Source organism: Erpetoichthys calabaricus, chromosome 11 (assembly GCF_900747795.2).
Source record: "Erpetoichthys calabaricus chromosome 11, fErpCal1.3, whole genome shotgun sequence".
NCBI classification, from domain to species: domain Eukaryota; kingdom Metazoa; phylum Chordata; class Cladistia; order Polypteriformes; family Polypteridae; genus Erpetoichthys; species Erpetoichthys calabaricus.
In genome coordinates this window covers 71,191,244-71,211,212 of record NC_041404.2, presented here as the reverse complement: position 1 = coordinate 71,211,212, position 19,969 = coordinate 71,191,244, and the positions used below count along the sequence as shown (strand labels likewise).

Sequence of the window (19,969 nt, the reverse complement as noted above, 5' to 3'; positions counted from 1 at the left end):
AGTGTTATCCTATTGGTTTTGCAGCATTTGGCAGAATCTGAGCAGACAGTATAGCCCTGTACACTTCAGAATTCATCCTGCTACTTCTGCAAGTAGTCATATTATCAAATTGACAATATGACACACTGGTCACTGACTTCCTTTGGCAGTTATGCGTAATCATGCCATTAAACTGCCTCCACCATGTTTCACAGATGATGTGGTATTCATTGGATCATGAGCTGTTCTTCTCTTCTTCATACTCTTCTCTTTCCAACATTCTGGTATATATTGATCTTAGTTTCCTTTGTCAAATGAAAATTGTTCCAGAACTGGACAGGCTTTTAAAAAATGTTTTCTGGTATAGTCTAATCTGTCCTTCCTAAGCTTGAGGTTTACCAGTGGTTTGTGCCTTGTGGTAAATTCTCTGTCATTACTTTCATGAAATCTTCTCTTGATTGTAGACTTTGGCAATGATAGGTCTACCTCTCGGAGAGTGTTCTTGGTTTGGCTAAATGTTGTGAAGAGGTTTTTTCTTCACCAAGGACAGAATTCTGCAATCATTTAGCCCAGATGTCTTACATGATTGTCTATGCTTTCTGGAGTTGCTGAGCTCACCGGTGTGTTCCTTCTTTTTAAGTATACAGTATACCATATGTTTGATTTGACCACTCCTGGGGCCTCATGCATAACTCCGTGCGTAGAATTCGTTACTATAACATGACGTAAGTACAAAAGCCGAAATGTGCTTACGCACAGAAAAATCCAGATGCAGCAATCTGTGCGTACGCAAACTTCCATGTTCTTCCGCTACATAAATCCTGATCAGCGTGAAAAGTAACACTTGTGCACGTGCCTCCTGTCCCGCCCCAAACTCCTCCCAGAATTATGCCTCTATGAATATGCAAATCAATATAAATATCCCTTAAGCTCAGCCTTCTGTGAAAAGACAATGGGAAAAGCATGGGGGAAAATATAAGAATTTCAGCGAATACCAAGTGGAGGCAAGGAAAAACTTACTATTTGTTGGTTTAAACAGTTATATAAGCAACAAAAGGAAGTTGATCGAGTGACAGAGTGTCGGAGAAACTCGAAAGCTCAAGTTGACAAAGTTGCACAGTACCCAAAATAAAAAAGAAGTTGTCACATATCCAAGTCGCCGTGAAAAGGCGAGTCGTAGCCCAACGGCTGAGTGTCGTATGAAAGCTTATTAGGGTACAGAGAAAAAAAATATGCACACAGTAGGGAAAAAAGCAGGAAATGTCAACTTTAATCTCGAAATTTCCACTTTAATCACGTAGTTTATTTTGTCATTAAAGTAGAACATCATAAACTTCATCTTAAAATCGGTTAATCTACTAGTTTCTCAAATCCCATCGTAACTAAAGTAACATGTTAAATGCTTTGTTTTGTATTTGATCTTCTTTGTGCTCTGTGTGTGAATCACTATGTGGTTCTTAAACCAGCTTTCTCTTCCTCCGACAGGACACAGAATCCATTACATTCATGATATTACAGCTGTCTGAATAATTAAAATACTGAGATGTATACATGATATCTTTTTCATGATGATAGGAATGAAAGCATGTTATTAAACATGGGAACACGGTGGCGGTACAGTCTCTTTCAAACGTACTAACCTCCAATTCCTGTCCTTCCTTTTCTTTCTGCAAATACCCAATTGTCACACAATCAGCTCTGTAATAGACGTTAAGCCATCTGTAAGCTTCCAATGACGATTCTTCAAAACTTTTAAGGAACACTGAAATATCTTCATAGTACGTGTTTAATTATTCTATCCATCTATCCTTCCAGCATACAGCAATCAATAAGGATCAATCTGTGAACTAGCTAGCGCTGCGGCACCATGTCCTCACATATTTAATTATTAACAATACAGATTATTTAAATGAAGTTAGTTTTATCTATATAATATAATCAACATATTTTGCTGCATTTCATCTTAAAAATGATATCGTCATCATATGTAAATACGCACTTTATAAAGTGGCACAGGTTGTGCAATATTATAACTGAAGTGCAAGTTTACAGTGAGGTAATTGTACTTATAAGTACAAACAGTTCTACAAGGAGCACTTGATGGACTGATTGAGTGCGTTTATAGTTCTTGGGATGAAACTGTTTCTGAACCGCGAGGTCCGTACAGGAAAGACTCTGAAGCGTTTTGCCGTGGCTGAGGCAGCATGTGTTAGATGCTGTATACCGATAATTCTCTTTCCAATCAGCTGCTGCTGTGATTCCCCACTCAGATACAGTGATATAAATACTCTGAGTGGTGCAGTGAGAGTAATATGGAAAAAGATGATCCATGGCAACCCTTAATGGGAGCAGCTGAAAGAAGAAAAAGAAGGTGCAGTGACAGTAACAACGCTAAAGCAGTTATGGTATTTGGAATACTATGGCTATTTCTTGGACCATTATATTGTTACAGGTTAATTACAATCAGATGCATTACACTAATAAACAATATGCGGTTAATTTCAGTGTATTTATAAAGCCACGTCAGGGATGTTGATCTGAAAAAGAAAGATAACCCACACAGGAACAGTAGCACTGCTTTGACGCTGGGTGCCACCAGTCTGCAAAACCGAGTGGAGAACTTGCGTACAACTGGGTATGAGGAACCGTGGAAAAGTGTGTGGCTTTATGCCAAGTTTAGGTTTTATACATCGCGATTTGAACATGGAGACGTTCTTACGCAACATTTCTGTGCATATGCACTGTTTATACATGAGGCCCCTGGTGTTTCTGCTATCACTCAAATGGGTTTGTTTTGTTTTCTATGCCTAATGATGGCCTGTTTTTTCTTGCATGGATAGCCTTTTGGACCATATATTGAGAGTTTACAGTGACAGCTTCCAAATGTAAATTCTACACTTGAAATAAATTTCAGACCTTTTACCTGCTTAATACGTAATGAAATAGTGAGAGAACTGCTAACACCTGGCTATGGAACAGCTTGTCAGTCAACTGTCTAAATACTTTTGAGCCCCTGGAAATAGAGGGTGGAGGCTATGCAGAAAAATGGCTGTCATTCTTTAATGGCTCATATGATATTTTTAGTAAACCCATTAATTTAAAGCTGAAAGTCTATACTTAAATCACATAATGATTGCTTAATTTCAAATCCACCGTGATGGTGTACAGAGCCAAAATTATGAAAATTGTGTCATTATCCAAATAATTATGAACCTGACTGTATATTGCAACTTTCATCACAAGTCACTTGACACCAGCTAGAGTTTCAACTTTTGGATCTATACAGACAGAACACATATGAGAGTTGTCCTAGGTCTGTCAATTTGTGAGTTCATGTCTGAACATCAACATAAGGAGTGTCCAATGTTTCTGGCCTAGTGTACAGTACTGTAATTCGGGAGGAGGACAGAGGCCTTAGCAGTGGTAGGAGCTTCCTATGGTGAGGGTTCTGTCTCCCTGTTTATTTAGAGAATTCTTCTGAATATCATCCATCCATCCATCCATTTTCCAACCCGCTGAATCCGAACACAGGGTCACGGGGGTCTGCTGGAGCCAATCCCAGCCAACATAGGGCACAAGGCAGGAACCAATCCCGGGCAGGGTGCCAACCCACCGCAGGACACACACAAACACACCCACACACCAAGCACACACTAGGGCCAATTTAGAATCACCAATCCACCTAACCTGCATGTCTTTGGACTGTGGGAGGAAACCGGAGCGCCCGGAGGAAACCCACGCAGACACGGGGAGAACATGCAAACTCCACGCAGGGAGGACCCGGGAAGCGAACCCAGGTCCCCAGATCTCCCAACTGCGAGGCAGCAGCGCTACCCACTGCGCCACCGTGCCGCCTCTGAATATCATGTCAAAATAAATTTTTTAAAAGTTGTAAGGGAGTAAATTGACCAAAATCATTTGTGTTAGTAGTAAACCTTTTTTATTCAGTAAAACACACAAAGCAGACAAGCCAAACATTAACTCACCCTAAAATGATATGAGAAAATACATAGAAAGTATCATAAAGGAGTTCTGTTTTTTGTGATCTGTCATATCCTAGAACACATCTTCAGTGTGGTAAGTTACAGTATTTTGTGATAGACAAATTATTTAGTTTTACCAGTGCCATTCTTTAATAAACTCTCCCATTGCAAAAGCTCTTTCAATTTTAGGGAACATTATTTCCTTGCTATTGCTCACTCTTGTTGCATCTTCCTATATACTGTATGCGAACCTTTAAGTCTTTGATTCGGGGACCGGTATTCCAGTGCAGCCCAGCTTAATTCATTATGGTGGTTGAGAAGTATGATTCAGTGCTAAAATAATTTTAAAATATTTATTCTTTTTTCAGTTGTTGTATAATAATTGTCTTTAAAGCTAAACTAACTGTTTACAGTATACCCAGCATGTGGCAATACAGCAACCAAAGAGGATCCAGATCTCGGAACAAACTGGATGCTGGTGGGACCAGCTAAAAGAGAGGTATCAATGTTAAAAGCATCAAATTGTCAAAAGGACAATAAGATATATGCAGTTATTTTTCAATTGTTACGGATGAGGAATGAAACCACCTACTACTTGTCTGATATCATATACTGTATGTTTAAACATTATAGCATTCAACAGCCGTAAGTCAAGAATCTCATATCCAAGGCATCACTCAAGCACAGTTACAATTTATAACAAACAAAAAAGTGACTAAAAATTAAACAACTAAAAATGGCTGAAGTTTATCAAGATACACAAATAAATGATGACTAGGCTCTAGGCAAATGCTTACTGAGGTTACAATATCTAATGTTTGTTTACTTTAAATTTCATCTACCTTGTTCAGTTGGTAATTTATTTAATATAATTTGAATACTCTGTAGCTGCTGCAATGTTACAGACATTAGACCATTAGAAAAAATTAATGAGAACAGGCTATACAGCGTAAAAAAGCTCCCTGGTCCTATCCACTTAATTCCTCCAAAATATCATCAATTAGAGTTTTGAAGGTCCATAAAGTCCTTCTGTCTACCACATTACTTGGTAAACTTATTTCATGGTAACTGATTCCATTTGCCTATGTACGGAAGCGTATTAGGGCCACGGTGAAAAAAAAAAATACGGACACAGTGAAAAAAAAAAAAAAACTAAATGTCGACATTAAAGTCGACATGCTGACTTTATTCTTACCATTTACGTCGAGATTAAAGTCGACATGTTGACTTTCTTCTCGACATTTCCACTTTATTCTCGCCATTTATGTCGAGATTAAAGTCGACATTTCCACTTTATTCTCGTAGTTTATTTTGTCATTAAAGTAGAATGTCGTAAATTAAACTTCGTCTTAAAATAATTATTTAATTGACTACATGTTCTCAAACCCCGTCATAAGTTATGTAGCACATTAAATGCTTTGTGTTAAATGTTCCCCGATCCAGTTATTAATCACTACATGCTTCTTAAATTGACTTCCTCTTGCAATGAGGAGGCGCAGGCAGCGATCGCCGCACAGAATACATTCACTTCATGATATTCCTGCTCTCTGAACATTTAGAATGCTAAGATAAATACTTGATATCATTTTCATGATGAAATGCATTAAAGCAGGTATTAAACATGCACTCTGGTGTACGTTCAGTGTAAAGAACTTTATGGCAGGAGTGACGAGGCTCCAAAAAACTGGATGTATGAATGGGTATCACACAAGGTTTAACTGAAGTATTGTGTAAATGTTGGGTTCGTGATCTGGTGGTCGAAGACATGAACACAGAATTCAATGGATGTTCTTCTGTGCGGACTTTCATTATTGCATGCATGCTGTCTCTATCTGACGTACCAAACCCCTCCCCCCCCTTCCTATCCTTCCTTTTTTCATTCTCCACATAACCAATCACCACACGATAAACGTCTTTGTGAAATTAAAACTAGTTATAAACTTAGACCACGGAGTGTTCAGAACTTTAAAAAATCTTCGTTATACATTTTTAAATATGCCATCCATTCAGGGTTGCGCCCATCCCAGCAAGCATTGTGTGCCAGGCAGGAACAAGTCCTGAATGGGATGCAACCTCTACGCCACTGTGCCCCCACAGGATTAGTACATGCTTTAATGCATTTCATCATGAAAATGATATCAAGTATTTATCTTAGCACTGTAAATGTTCAGGGAGCATGGATATCATAAAATTAATGTATTCTGTGTGGTGATCACTGCTTGCGCCTCCTCTTTGTGCAGAGGAAATCAGTTTAAGAAGCACGTAGTGATTAATATGGCTTGGGGAACGCTTAACACAAAGCATTTCATGCGCTACATAATTTATGATGGGGTTTGGGAAGATCAACTAAATTACATATTCATTTTAAGATGAAGTTTAGTTTACAATGTTCTACTTTAATGACAAACTACGAGAATAAAGTTAACATGTCGACTTTAATCTCAACGTAAATGGCGAGAATAAAGTGGAAATGTCGAGAATAAAGTCGTCGACTTTAATCTCAACGTAAATAGCGAGAATAAAGTGGAAATGTCGAGAATAAAGTCAACATGTCGACTTTAATCTCGACATTTAGTTGTTTTTTTTCTTCACTGTGTCCATATTTTTTTTTTCACTGTAGCCCTAATACGCTTCCGTACCTATGATTCTAGGTGTAAAGAAACTTTTTTACTAGTAAATATTATGAATCACCTTAAAAGTTACAATATATGTCCACAGAATTGAAGAAAGATTTTTTTAGGACATGAAAGTTCAACTTTTTGTAGAAAAAGACAAGGATATGGTTAAAAGGGCTAATATGAGGTCAAAATACCAGAAGGACAAAGACACAAATGTTAAAACCAAAATGTGAACCAAATCCAGTAATTATTTCATAGAGGTAAAGTCTTCATCAAAGTAGAAATTCAAAAGCTCCAACTAAAATATACTTTGAGGCTTTACCTAAAGACTGTTTTTAGAATTATCACAAAGCTAGTATGTGTACATCACTATGTCTCCATCTTAGGTACTCTCCATGAGATGACATCACACATCATATGAAGAGAATCAGGTGATAGCAACCTGTTCAGTAGCTGTAAAGATTTACATTTTTTTATTTGGCCAACACCTTTATCCAAAGTGACTTACAATTTTTGAGTTACAATTGGTTACATTTCTTTTTTCCAATTGGAGGACAGGTGGGTGAAGTGACTTGCTCAGGGTCAAACTGTGTCAGTGGTGGGATTAAACCCAAAACCTCAGGCTTTGAAGTCCAAAGTCAATGCCTGCCTAAACATGGCCACAACCATGAAGAAAAGGATAAAAAATGGCGGTGCTAACAATAAGTTTGATGATGTAAAACAACAACTTTAACATTAAATAATAAGAAAAAATAAATAATACATATGTCAAAAATGAGAAAAAATAATGTCTATATGACAAAAAACATATATTCACGAGATTGAAATGGATTAATTTAAGAATAATACCCATTTAGTATAAAAAAACCCTACATAAATACATAAAATGTCAAACCCACATAACCAGATTCAGAGTTGTGGGGAATGGAAAAGTATACTTCAGAAGTAAATATATTTAGTTAATTTTCTGTTACCTTATTGCTGTATAATATCTCCTTGTTTTTCCTTACCGAGTGCTCACTTGTAATTTAAAGAGTGAAAAAAAAATCAATTTCTTGAATTAATAGAATATTTATATCTAGATGATATTCCTAATTTCGCTTTCACTGTTGACTTGTGTTCATAAACTTTACAGTTATCCTAAACTTCTCAAAAATATTATGAAGAAGCTGTTTTGTTATTTTACTGTATTGATTCACCCAGCCACTGAAATCTATTGTTCACTTTACTATGAAGTTATGTTGCATTTTGTATTTCACTTTTAAACAGTCCACTGTTTTACCAACTCTGCCCATAAAATAACTAAATAGCATTTAATTTATAAATCTTCTTCCCCATTTTATCAAAATGTATATAAAATGACATTATATTTTACTTTTTCCTTATTGGTAGAACACTGAAGTGTTGATGCTGAAATACTAGACAATTGTACTCCGATGAAACTAACATACTCTTTGGAGTATCCTGTGAACCTGCAAAAGCTTCTGAGCTTCTGGATCTGTGCTGGTGTCTGGAAGGTTGGTAGTTTGAATCCCTGTTACTACCAAACAGGATACTACTTTACTAGGCCCTTGAACAATGCCCTGCAGTTGCTCCTGGAGTGCTGTACAATGGCCGACCCTACACTCTGACTCCAAGGGGTATACGAAAACATAACAAATCCTAATACAATAAATTTTATAAGGCGAAATACAAAACAATTCCAGAGATTCTGAGGGCCTAAATCTACTACAACCTGTGGGTATAATGGTTTGATGCCCATTTCTTTCCACCCTAAGCCATTCTGTTTAATTTAGGTAAACCTTTTTACATAAATTAGGTACACAATGCCTCAAGACATCTTTGTAAGCTACTTATGATTTGTGTTGGTAATGCTTTAATTATTGACAAACCTTTGCAAGCCAAGTAAGCTAGGACTATATTCTGTAGCCTTTTTCTGTTATACAGTATCTCATGGAAACAAGAAAATAACGGTGTGCTGTCAATTTACCAACAAATGTCAATTAGATAACATTGTCTGGGGATTACTGATCCATCAACCACACAAAATGAAAACAGTAAAACAAGGAGGAAGAACAGAGGCAGACTTCATACATATGTTCAGCTGTTGTTGATGCTATGCAGTGTTTAGAGATACAGCTGCATTACAAAGCTGTGGTGGCAGATCTTCCTGCACCCAAGCCCTTGCTAGGTAATTGAGCACTGAGTATTAAGAGAACTCTGACACTTACAAGGCAGATACAGTTTATGACAATAAAAACTCTGCAATATGTTAAATACTTGTTCATACTATATAAAAGATGACTGATTTATCTCAGAAGAATCACTACAGAAGCATCTTCCAGAATGCAAAGTGTGAGATGGGAATTATTAGATATAAGCAGATGTGGATCAAATCTGGGTAGCAAAAGAGAAGGGCATTTCAAATAATTCTGGAAGACCAAGTCTGAAGGATATGGTCGTTCAGAGGGTTAAAAGGAGAGGCAAATAAAAAGAAATAGCTGTAACAGACTAGACGTACACATTTCCAACGATGAGAAATGAAAATATGACATAGCACATTTCAAGTTTGTAGTATAATGGTTACACTGCTGCTTCATGGATCCAGTATCCTGGGTTCAAAATTCACTTTTGCACGTTCTCCATTGTCTGTGTGCTTTTTCCAAGTTCACTGCTGAGTCAGCATGGGCATTTGTGCAAGGGCTGGCAGCAATGGACTGGCACCTTGATACAGACTAACCAAGTTTGAGAATATTATAAATTATACGATGCTACATTTCAAGTTTAGAACTGCTAAAGAAATGTCAGCATGGAAAGGGTGGAAAAGCCTGCAACCTAAGACGATATACAGTTAGGTCCATAAATATTTGGACAGAGACAACTTTTTTCTCTGGAGAGCTCCTTTGACCGCAGGTTGTCTGTTCACAGCAAAATCTTCCACATGCAAGCACCACACCTCAAATCAACTCCAGGCCTTTTATCTGCTTAATTGATAATGACATAACGACGGACTTGCCCACACCTGCCCATGAAATAGCCTTTGAGTCAATTGTCCAATTACTTTTGAGCCCCTGAAATGAAGGGATTGTGTTCAAAAAATGCTTTAGTTGCCTCACATTTTTATGCAATCGTTTTGTTCACCCCCACTGAATTAAAGCTGAAAGTCTACACTTCAACTGCATCTGAGTTGTTTCATTTAAAATTCATTGCGGTAATGTACAGAACCAAAATTAGAAAAAAAGTTGTCTCTGTCCAAATATTTAAGGACCTAACTGGATATGAGTGATCTTCACCAGACTGAGAAAAGAAAAAGCAACAAAGTAAATCCACAATAGAGAGAAAAAGTTGACCAAATACTTAAAACATACCCAAGGAAAAAGAGTGCCAGATATAAACAAATAACTACAGAGACTGACAACAAAATTTGAAATGGATGGACAAGACATGGTAGCAAAGAAAATACATACAACAACATATTTAAATAACTAGCATGATACATACATGATTAACATGATATACTGTACACATCTACAACAGCAAGACAATAAGAGAAGTAACAAAAGACATTCACTACTCTGCTTGGTTAACTTGCATTTCTAGAGTTGCATAGTTCATTGAGTCCATAAGCTATCATGATCATGCTTTATTTTAGTTTACTTTAGAATAAATTAATTTTGTTCTCATTACTGCTTACATTTGTGTGTTGTATACATGGGAGAAATAGTGCTTCAAACACATGCTGTGTAACCATGAATATATAACTCTTGCTTTGTTTTTTTATTTTTATTTATTCATTTTATTTCAAGAAAATAACATTGCACAACAATACAACAATTGACTTCACAGTCAAACTAGAAAAAAACCATCAGAAAGTTAAAAAAAGAAAGCAGAAACAAAAAAAAGTCAAACCCTAAGAAAACAGAATTCAACCCACACCTGAGAGAAACAGAGGAGATACAAGAGTATGGGCAAAAATAGCTTAAAAAATATGAAAAAGAAAAAAGGTGGGGGGACATGTCATTTTCCACAGATATGAAAGCTTATTTTAAAAGTTTATTAATTAAATCAGCCATATTTTAATAAAGTTTTTGGCAGATCCTCTAAGTGAAAATTAGATTTTTCACTTTTACAATTTTACGTAGTATAGAACATTAGTTATCCACTGACTTGAAAAAGATGGGTTGGGACTCTTCCAGTTAAGCAAGATAAATCTATGTGCTAGTACTGTGCGTCAGTCATGTGCGCATGAGAGATGGCTTAAGAGCTTGAATAACTGTAATTATATGCCATACCAGGGGTTGGTGCTGTCCTCTATTGCTTTCTCCCATTCTCCCTCTGCAGACCAACTGATTGACCTTCCCACTGGTGACATAATTTTCAGTTCATGTTCCCTTGGACCTGCCCCTTCCTGTCATCCAGCCATATAAGCCGCCATTTTGTACTTTGTTCTCAGCTCTGTTTTGAGCTCTCTCTGTAAAGACTTTATCACTTTTCATATTTGTTTCAAGTATACGGGGGTACCACAGTGGTAACTCCAAATCTTTATCTTGTTTGTGTCTGTCTATTTTACAAGTGGTATAGACTATTGCAATCGATTTGTCCTTCTCCACTTTAAGGTCATCCAGGAGTACACCTAAAACAGGGTGACCGAAAAGACGCGCACAGGAAATATCTGCACAGAAAAAATTGCACAGTCATTTAAGCACACGGTTAATAACTGCACACGGAAAAATGCACACACGGGGAAAAAACGCACATGGGAAAAACCACACACAGGAAAAACTGCATGTGGATAAATGCGCACATGGAAAAATGCGCATATGGCAAAGGCGTATATGCAAAGAAGAAAAAAATTTTATATTATACGTCACAATAAACAAAATAGCATAATTGTTCACTAAACATATTTATAAGCTTGTATGTTTTATTTTGTGCTAACTGGGGTAGTGGGCTGTTGGATGGTCCATAAAATAAAATAGTCATTTATCTTTTTATTACTGTCATTGTTGTGCCTAAATTACCATTTCTAGGAAATTACAAGGGGGCTCCGCCCCCTGCTCGCTTCGCTCGCCTACCCCCGGTGTTTTGAACCCCGTGGCCGCTGGGCAGCCACGTGTGAGGATGACGCACGTTTAATAAGGAGCGTTCGCCCGTGTCACTCTGGGGCCCCCCCACTGTTAAAATGGAGCTTCGTCCGTACTATTATGCGGTGCATTGTGGAGTACGGGTCTGCCTGCGCTGTGTGGTGTGGACGTTTAACTGTCGTTGTTTCTGCCTTTATATTTTGTATCTCGATGTGCATGTGTTTTGTGCCTAGGTTTTTTTGAAGCTGTTGCATTTCAGTTTTCATCATCTGTAACTCGCTCTCCATGTGTTTGTCCCTGTTCTTTAATCCCTTTATAAAGTTTTACTTCGTTTCCAGCAGTTCGGTGTATGACTGTATGTGAATGTGTGCTTGTCTACTTTTATTTTTCTATTTTTATTTATTGATCACTTTCCAGACAGAAGAGCAGCTTCAGCGACAGACTGCTGTCACTGTCCCGCTCCACAGACAGATTGAGGAGATCGTTCCTCCCCCAAACTATGCGACTCTTTAATTCCATCTGGGGGGGTAAACGTTAACATTTAACATTATACATAGTTATTGTCTGTTTTTCACCTGCATTATTATCTTTCTTTAATTAAATCTTATTTATTGTATCAGTATGCTGCTGCTGGAGAATGTGAATTTCCCATTGGGATTAATAAAGTATCTATCTATCTATCTATCTATCTATCTATCTATCTATCTATCTATCTATCTATCTATCTATCTACTCTGTGTTTTATTTCTGACCTCGCTTTATCCTGCTTGCGGCATGTCAGACGGTTCGCAGTCTTTCTCGTTTTACTCTGGGCAGGGGGGCTTTGTTTTGTAACCTGCTCTCTATGTGTTTGTCCCTGTTCTTTAACCTCTTTATGACGTTTTACTTTGTTTCCTACTCTGACGGTTCGTAGTCTCTCCCGTTATGCTCTGGTTCGGGTGGGGGTGGATGCTTTGTGTGGCGTATGTGTATGTATGCTTTTCTACTTTTATTTTTCTATTTTTATTTATTGATCACTTTCCAGACAGAAGAGCAGCTTCAGCGATAGACTGCTGTCACTGTCCTGCTCCACAGACAGATTGAGGAGATCGTACCTCCCCCAAACTATGCGACTCTTCAATTCCTCGCGGGGGGGGGGGGGGGGGGGAACGTTAACATTTAACATTATTATACAAAGTTATTGTCTGTTTTTCATCTGCATTATTATCTTTCTTTAATTTAATATTATTTATTGTATCAGTATGCTGCTGCTGAAGAATGTGAATTTCCCATTGGGATTAATAAAGTATCTATCTATCTATCTATCTGTCTATCTACTCTGTGTTTTATTTCTGACCTCGCTTTATCCTGCTTGCGGCATGTCAGATTTTCCCTTTTTCGAGTAATAATTTTCATTTGTTTGCGATACTGTGATGTTTATCGTACTGTTAATAATGCATCACTGTAATGTGATTCACCTATGCCGTATAGTTTGGACGTGTGAGGATGTCGTATGTTTAATACTGAGCGTTCGCCCGTGTCACTGTGGGTCTCTCCACTGTTAATACGAAGCTCTTTCCGAACTATTATGTGGTGCATTGTGGAGCACTGCGGACTCTGTAGTGTTTCCAGTTTCACTTCGTAACTCGCTCGTATATCGTTTAGTTGAGCTCTTTCTTTTTGGAGGAGTCTCTGCCTGGTTTGCGTCATTTCAGACGCAGGTTGTAGGCACTTGCGTTCATTAATTATATCCAGGCAGTCGCGTGTTTGTATCTCGGTCACTCGAGCTGTGTCGTGTTGAACCCGTGCCTGCTTTGCTTATGCAGTTTGAGACACGCGTTGTATGAGTCCATGTTCATTAGATTTACGCATTAGTGCCACTCACAATATGGCGGCGACGCCTGCGCCTTCCATATTATGTCGGTTCTTACCATGCTGTGCAGGCGCCTTTGCCTTTTGTACTTCACTGCGTGTTCTGATGGCCGATGTAGGTGCCTGAACCTTCAGGGTCCGCCTCCGCTGTGTGTTGTGGACGTTTAACTGTCATTGTTTCTGCTTTTATATTCTGTATCTCGGTCTGCATGTGTTTAGTGCCCAGGTTTGTTTGTAGCTGTTGCATTCCAGTTTTCATCATCTGTAACCCGCTCTTCATGTGTTCGTCCCCGTTGTTTAATCCCTTTATGAAGTTTAACTTCGTTTCCTACTCTGCGTTTTATTTCTGAGGGCTTTGTTTTGTAACCTGCTCTCTATGTGTTTGTCCCTGTTCTTTAACCTCTTTATGACGTTTTACTTTGTTTCCTACTGTGACGGTTCGTAGTCTCTCCCGTTTTGCTCTGGTGCGGGGGGGGGGGGGGGGGGGGGGTTCGGGGGGGGGTTTGGGTGGTGTTTGCGCACGTTCGTAGTCTCTCCCGTTTCACTGGGGGGGTGCTTTGTTTCTTTAATCCCTTTATGGGGCCTTGTTCTGTAACCTGCTCTTCATGTGTTTGTCCCTGTTCTTTATTCTCTTTATGACGTTTTATTTTGTTTCCTACTCTGACGGTTCGTAGTTTCTCCCGTTTTGCTCTGTTGCGGGAGTGGCTTTGTGTGGCGCACGTGCGTAGTCTCTCCCGTTTCACTATGGGGGGGGGCTTTGTGTGGCGCCTGTGCACTACGTCTTTTGCGTCCACGGCCCATGTCCCTGCGTCCATCCGGTTTACCATTCTCGTTTAGTAATATGGATTATTCTTTACAATAGTTTTCAGAATTTATATTATACCTTCTTATTCCACAGGTAGGTAAATTAGGGTTTTATAGTTTTGATTACAGCAAGTAAGTAAAGGTTGTCCTATAAATAGGCCACACAGTTAAGAGTTTTCTTTAATCTTCCCTAACTTTCGAGCAAGGCAAGTCGACATTTTTTCTTTTTGAATAAGCGAGATGGAGTTTTCGACCAGTCAGAAAGGCAAGCAAATTCTTGGCTACAAGGAATTTGAATATCTGCGTTTTTGCACAACAAATGGAACAGATACTTGGAGGTGGCCGTGAGAATCAATCAACAAAGTGCCATTCTTTAATGAAAACGAAGAATGGAGACATTGGACAAGAGCAAACCAATCATTGTTTTATTATAATAAAAAATGTCTAGCAGTATAAGTGGAGCATATTTTATATTTGTAATAGTTATATGTCACCGCTGTGTGCTTTTTTCCACGTGCGCAGATTATTACCGTATGCGTATTCGTCCACGTGCGGTTTTTCCCGTGTGTGGTTTTTTCTATGTGCGCATTTTTCTGTGTGCGGTTATTTCCTGTGCGCTTTGTTCCTGTGCGCTTCTTTCCGGGATTCCTAGAACAGCTGCTAATATGTTAAGAGTGATTATGACACCAAGGCTGTTGGCTGTTTGATAAGCATTCAAATATTTTTTTCCATACGGATGTTAATTTGATTCACTCCCAAAATATCTGGCCCAGTGAGGCTGGAGCTAGATTGCAATGCTGGCAGGTTGGATCTTGCTTTAGATGCATTTTAGACACTTTTAAACAAGATAAATGTAATCTTTAAACAAAAGATTTTAAGTTGAATTATTGAATGTTTTGCACATATAGAGCTAGAGTTTATTCTATGCATGGCTGACTTTCACTCATTTTCTGAGATAACAGTTGAAAGATCATTTTCCCACCATACCCTAGGATCTTTGAAGGGAAGATTCTTTGAGATGTTTTTATACATTTGTTGAGATGCTGTCTGTGTCTTCAAGACTGATCAGTATTTCTTCTGCAATAGAAATGGGTGGGGGGTGTGAAACATTGGGCAGGTTTCTTTTAGCTGAATTTCTTACTTGAAAATAGTGGAAAATTTGTGTTGCTGGGAAGTTACACTTGAACCGTAATTGTTCATAAGATGCAAAAACATTATCTATGTACAGTTCTCTGAGTGTTTTAATCCCGGATGTTTTCTTAGCATTAAATACTGTGTAAGTTTGAGAAGACTGAAAAAGGTGATTATCATGTAGAGGTTCAACAGATAAAAGCGTCTCTGCCCTGAAGTGCATCCTGTATTGGTTCTATATTCTTTGTGATTGGTGGACAATTAGATTATTGGTATACAGTGATCCCTCGCTATATCGCGCTTTCGCCTTTCGCGGCTTCACTCCATCGCGGATTTTATATGTAAGCATATTTAAAATATATATCGCGGATTTTTCGCTGCTTTCGCGGGTTTCTGCGGACAATAGGTCTTTTAATTTCTGGTACATGCTTCCTCAGTTGGTTTGCCAGTTGATTTCATACAAGGGACGCTATTGGCAGATGGCTGAGAAGCTATCCAGCTTACTTCTCTCTCTCTCTCTCTCTCTCTCTCTCTTTCTTGCGCTGACGTAGGGGGGTGTGAGCAGGGGGGCTGTGTGCAGCTGCTTCCTGAAGGACATGCTGCACGGAGCTTCGCATACTTAAAAGCTCAAAGGGCACGTATTGATTTTTTTTATCTGTCTCTCTCTATCTCTCTCTCTCTCTCTCTTCCTGCTCCTGACAGAGGGGGTGTGAGCTGCCCGCCTTCAACAGCTTTGTACCGGCGGTGCATCGCATACTTAAAAGCCCAAAAGCCCTATTGATTTTTTTTTTTGACTGCTTGCTTTGCACTCCTTTGAAAAGGAAGATATGTTTGCAATTCTTTTAATTGTGAGACAGAACTGTCATCTCTGTCTTGTCATGGAGCACAGTTAAACTTTTGAAAAAGAGACAAATGTTTGTTGCAGTGTTTGAATAACGTTCCTGTCTCTCTACAACCTCCTGTGTTTCTGCGCAAATCTGTGACCCAAGCATGACATTCTAAAAATAACCATATAAACATATGGTTTCTACTTCGCGGATTTTCCTAATTCGCGGGTGGCTCTGGAAACGCAACCCCCGCGATGGGGAGGGATTACTGTATTGATGAAAATTATTATTTACTGGGGCACACAGCAGGGCATATAAAGAAGGATGGCAGGAATTTATTTCCATTGCTGACCAGGCTGGTGTAAATTTATCAATTTATGTCAATTTCCAGGTCTTTATAGCTTGTATATTTTCTGCCCAGTAATAAAACTGAAACTTACTAGTCCCATGCCATTTTTTGTTTAGATCTTAATAAAGTCACCTTTAGAATATATGTATACCTTTAATTCCGGACAAATGAGGTTTTAGTTGAGTTTAGTTTCTTAAAGATTAATTTGTTAATGTATATAGGGATGCTCTGAAATAGAAATACAAGCTTAGGCAGGATGTTCATCTTGGCAGTATTGATTCTCCCTGCTCATGAGAGATGGAGAGTAGACCATCTGTTCGAATCTTGTTTGATTTTTTTCCATGCTGATAGCAAAACGAGTTGAAAAAGATCTTTATGTTTACTTGTGATGTTAACCCCTAGATATTTAAAGTGTTGCAATAAAATGAATGGATATATTTTCAGTCTAGTATAGTGTGCTAGAGAGTTCACTGGGAAAAACACACTTTTATTGAAATTGATTTTGAGTCCAGATATCTTTTGAAATTCTGCTAGTGCATTAATGGTAAAGATATTTGTGGGTCTGATATATATAGCACCATATCATCTGTGTATAGCGATATTTGACAATCTCTTTTATCTCTAATGTATTTCAAAAATGAATGGCCAATGGCTCTATGGCAATTGCAAAAAGCAATTTGCTTTGGTTTAAAGCACCTGAAGCTAGCATATAATAAACCAGAAAAGAAATAATTATAAATTAGTAAAATCTTTATTTTACATTGCACTTTTCATAGTGGATAAAACCTCAAACAGCTTTAAATCATTCAATTTCAGAACCATCTTTGTCACTAACACAGTTAACACACCCTATCCAGCACATGAAGCATTAACTCACTCTAAGCAGTATGGAGTTTCCAGTTTGTGTGCCTTGAGATGTGGAAAACTATGCTGCATTCCCAATTTAAAACTGGGAAGTCGGAATTTCCAAGTTCCCTGTAAGATGTTTCACTGGAACACCCCCCCACAAGTTGGATTCCCTACTTGGAAAGTTGAGAGAGACTAACCAAGCCAGACCTCAAAATTCAAGATGGCTCCATCACGCACCAACAGTAAGTGAAAGCTGTCGTATTACACTGTTTATTAGTACCTCTGTCTATTTGTGTCTCATTAAATCATGTCATACACACTGTACTGTCCAACTTTTATCTATGGACATGTTGCTCGCATTGTTTGGCTGTGCCAGGTACTGTGTAATGCATTGTTCAATACTAGTCTGTATTCTGAAAGAGCAAGCTCAACAAAGATTTTCCTGGAGGTGTCCATATTGCTTTACTGTATGTTTTATTTGAAGCTGTCAACTCAGGTGTGAAATCACTCTCCGCTCAAAACATTCAACTTCCAAGGTAAATGGAACAGAGCAATAGACAGCCCCAAAAAACACACACAGACCTTATCCACACAGAGATTGGCCAAGCTGAAACTTGAACCCAGAATAATGGACCCTGCATGACAGCAGCACTAAACCACTGGTTTCCTCAAATGATCAACATAATAGAATTAACAGATACATATCAGGTGAACAGAGAAACAGAGAACAGAGATCATAAACTAAGAGACAAATGCAACCCCAAGTAAAGACATAAGAAAACCAAAGATGAAAAAACAAGGAAGATAACATGTCTGAGAGTAATCCTTGATTGAACCAACTGACTTTAGATATCTAACAAAACAGAAAAAAAAAACAGAATCAAGTTTAGGTCTATATTAGCAACCAGCAGATGACAGGGGGACACAGATTCAGGAAAAAAATAAAAGGTAGACTGATTGCTACAACAGATTAACTTAGAGAGATGACAACATATTACATAAAAGATGTCAGAAATGAAACAGATACATGATTAATGTCTAGGAATTATGAAAACATAATAGATGACATAAGAGAAACATAAATGCAAAGACCTGAAGTATTTGGCTAAATAGAAGGAGGGCCAAGTGCCCCTTAAAGAGCAGTGGTACTTACGTGGATAAAGAGAGGAGGAAAGCAGGAACATGGGTCATGGTTCGTGGAAGGTACAGATCTATGATGGCTGGCCAGCACCCCAGGGCAGAGTAAAAGATAAGATTAAAATTTAGATACGTACTTGTGAAGTTACTTACTATCCTTGCCCTCCTCAGGCTTTGCTTCACCATTTTGCTTATCATTGGATTTTTGTGATAGTCTGGAGGACATGGTGGCTGCCTGGGCCACGGCCTTGAAGCTGCGTTTCCCTCTTCTGTACGTTTTGCTCTGGGTGGAACAGAATGATGTAGACCTTAGGGATATAAAGCATACCAAGGGATACAGATGCACTGAGACTCATCGGAAATGGTCAGTGTAGTGGTCTGAATAAACATCTGCAAGCCAAAACAGAAAAGATAAAAAATGCATTAGAGTCAAACTTACATTCAAGGTTTGTAATTCTTTATATTTTGCAGTTCTTTTTAATAACATACTATAGAGGTTTCAAATTTCAAACTCATTTCCTTTAAATCAGTAAAGCTAGGATTAAACAGATGCTACAATTCAGTAAGTAATGCTGACATTTTAGCCATTTGACTCACAGAGACACTTCAGACTAGGATTGTAACCTGAGACAATAACTGAAATATTTAAATATTTAAAAAAAATCATTCTAGCATATTTGAACATAGATTATAAATTAATAGCACTTATTCATTTATGTACATTTACAATTTATTAATTTAGCAGACACTTTAATCCAAAGCAATTTATCAATGAGGTCAACATAATACCAGTCAATATCAATTAGGATTTGTTTTGAAAACAACTATAACAAGACTAGGTTACAAAAATTGAGTGTAAAAGTAAACAACCTTTAAAGCAATTAAAGTACAAGAAAAGTTATCCGTATTGTATATACAAAAATACACTAGCATCAAAAACCATTAGTCATTTGGAAAATATTCCACTGCATATTGTGGGGTTTAGAAAATGGATAGATGGTTTCAAAAGAAGCACATAACATTAGCAAAGTCCATTCAAAACTACTGCTTTTGCATAAATAATAGTTATAAAACTTTCACAGACAGAATATTATTTTGTTCTCAATACTAATAAAACAAAGGTAATTGACCACCATCCCCATTTATTTTTGGCCCATGCATTACAATTTCACTGCAACTCTGTGTGCAGTTGAGACCTACTGGTTAGCCAAGATTTACGGTCAACACGTCATCAAATACAAAAAATAAAATAAAAAAAAATTCTCTTTCTCTCTCGTTCTCTGTCTGCACAGAAGGGGGCTTCTGATTTGCCAAAATATTAGCAATAAAAGGAAGATAAAAAATTATATTAAAATCA

At 37.9% G+C, this 19,969-nt stretch overlaps 1 protein-coding gene across 1 annotated transcript in view; it reads right to left on the bottom strand.

Annotated features, from left to right (window-relative positions):
• Window positions 1-19,969, bottom strand: part of grm6a (glutamate receptor, metabotropic 6a) — a 279,282-nt gene that overhangs the window by 31,081 nt on the left and 228,232 nt on the right. The window contains 3 exon segments of the mRNA XM_028813328.2: window positions 18,750-18,874; window positions 18,876-18,968; window positions 18,970-19,002. Coding sequence (XP_028669161.1) covers window positions 18,758-18,874; window positions 18,876-18,968; window positions 18,970-19,002 — 243 coding nt within the window. The 3' untranslated portion in view covers window positions 18,750-18,757.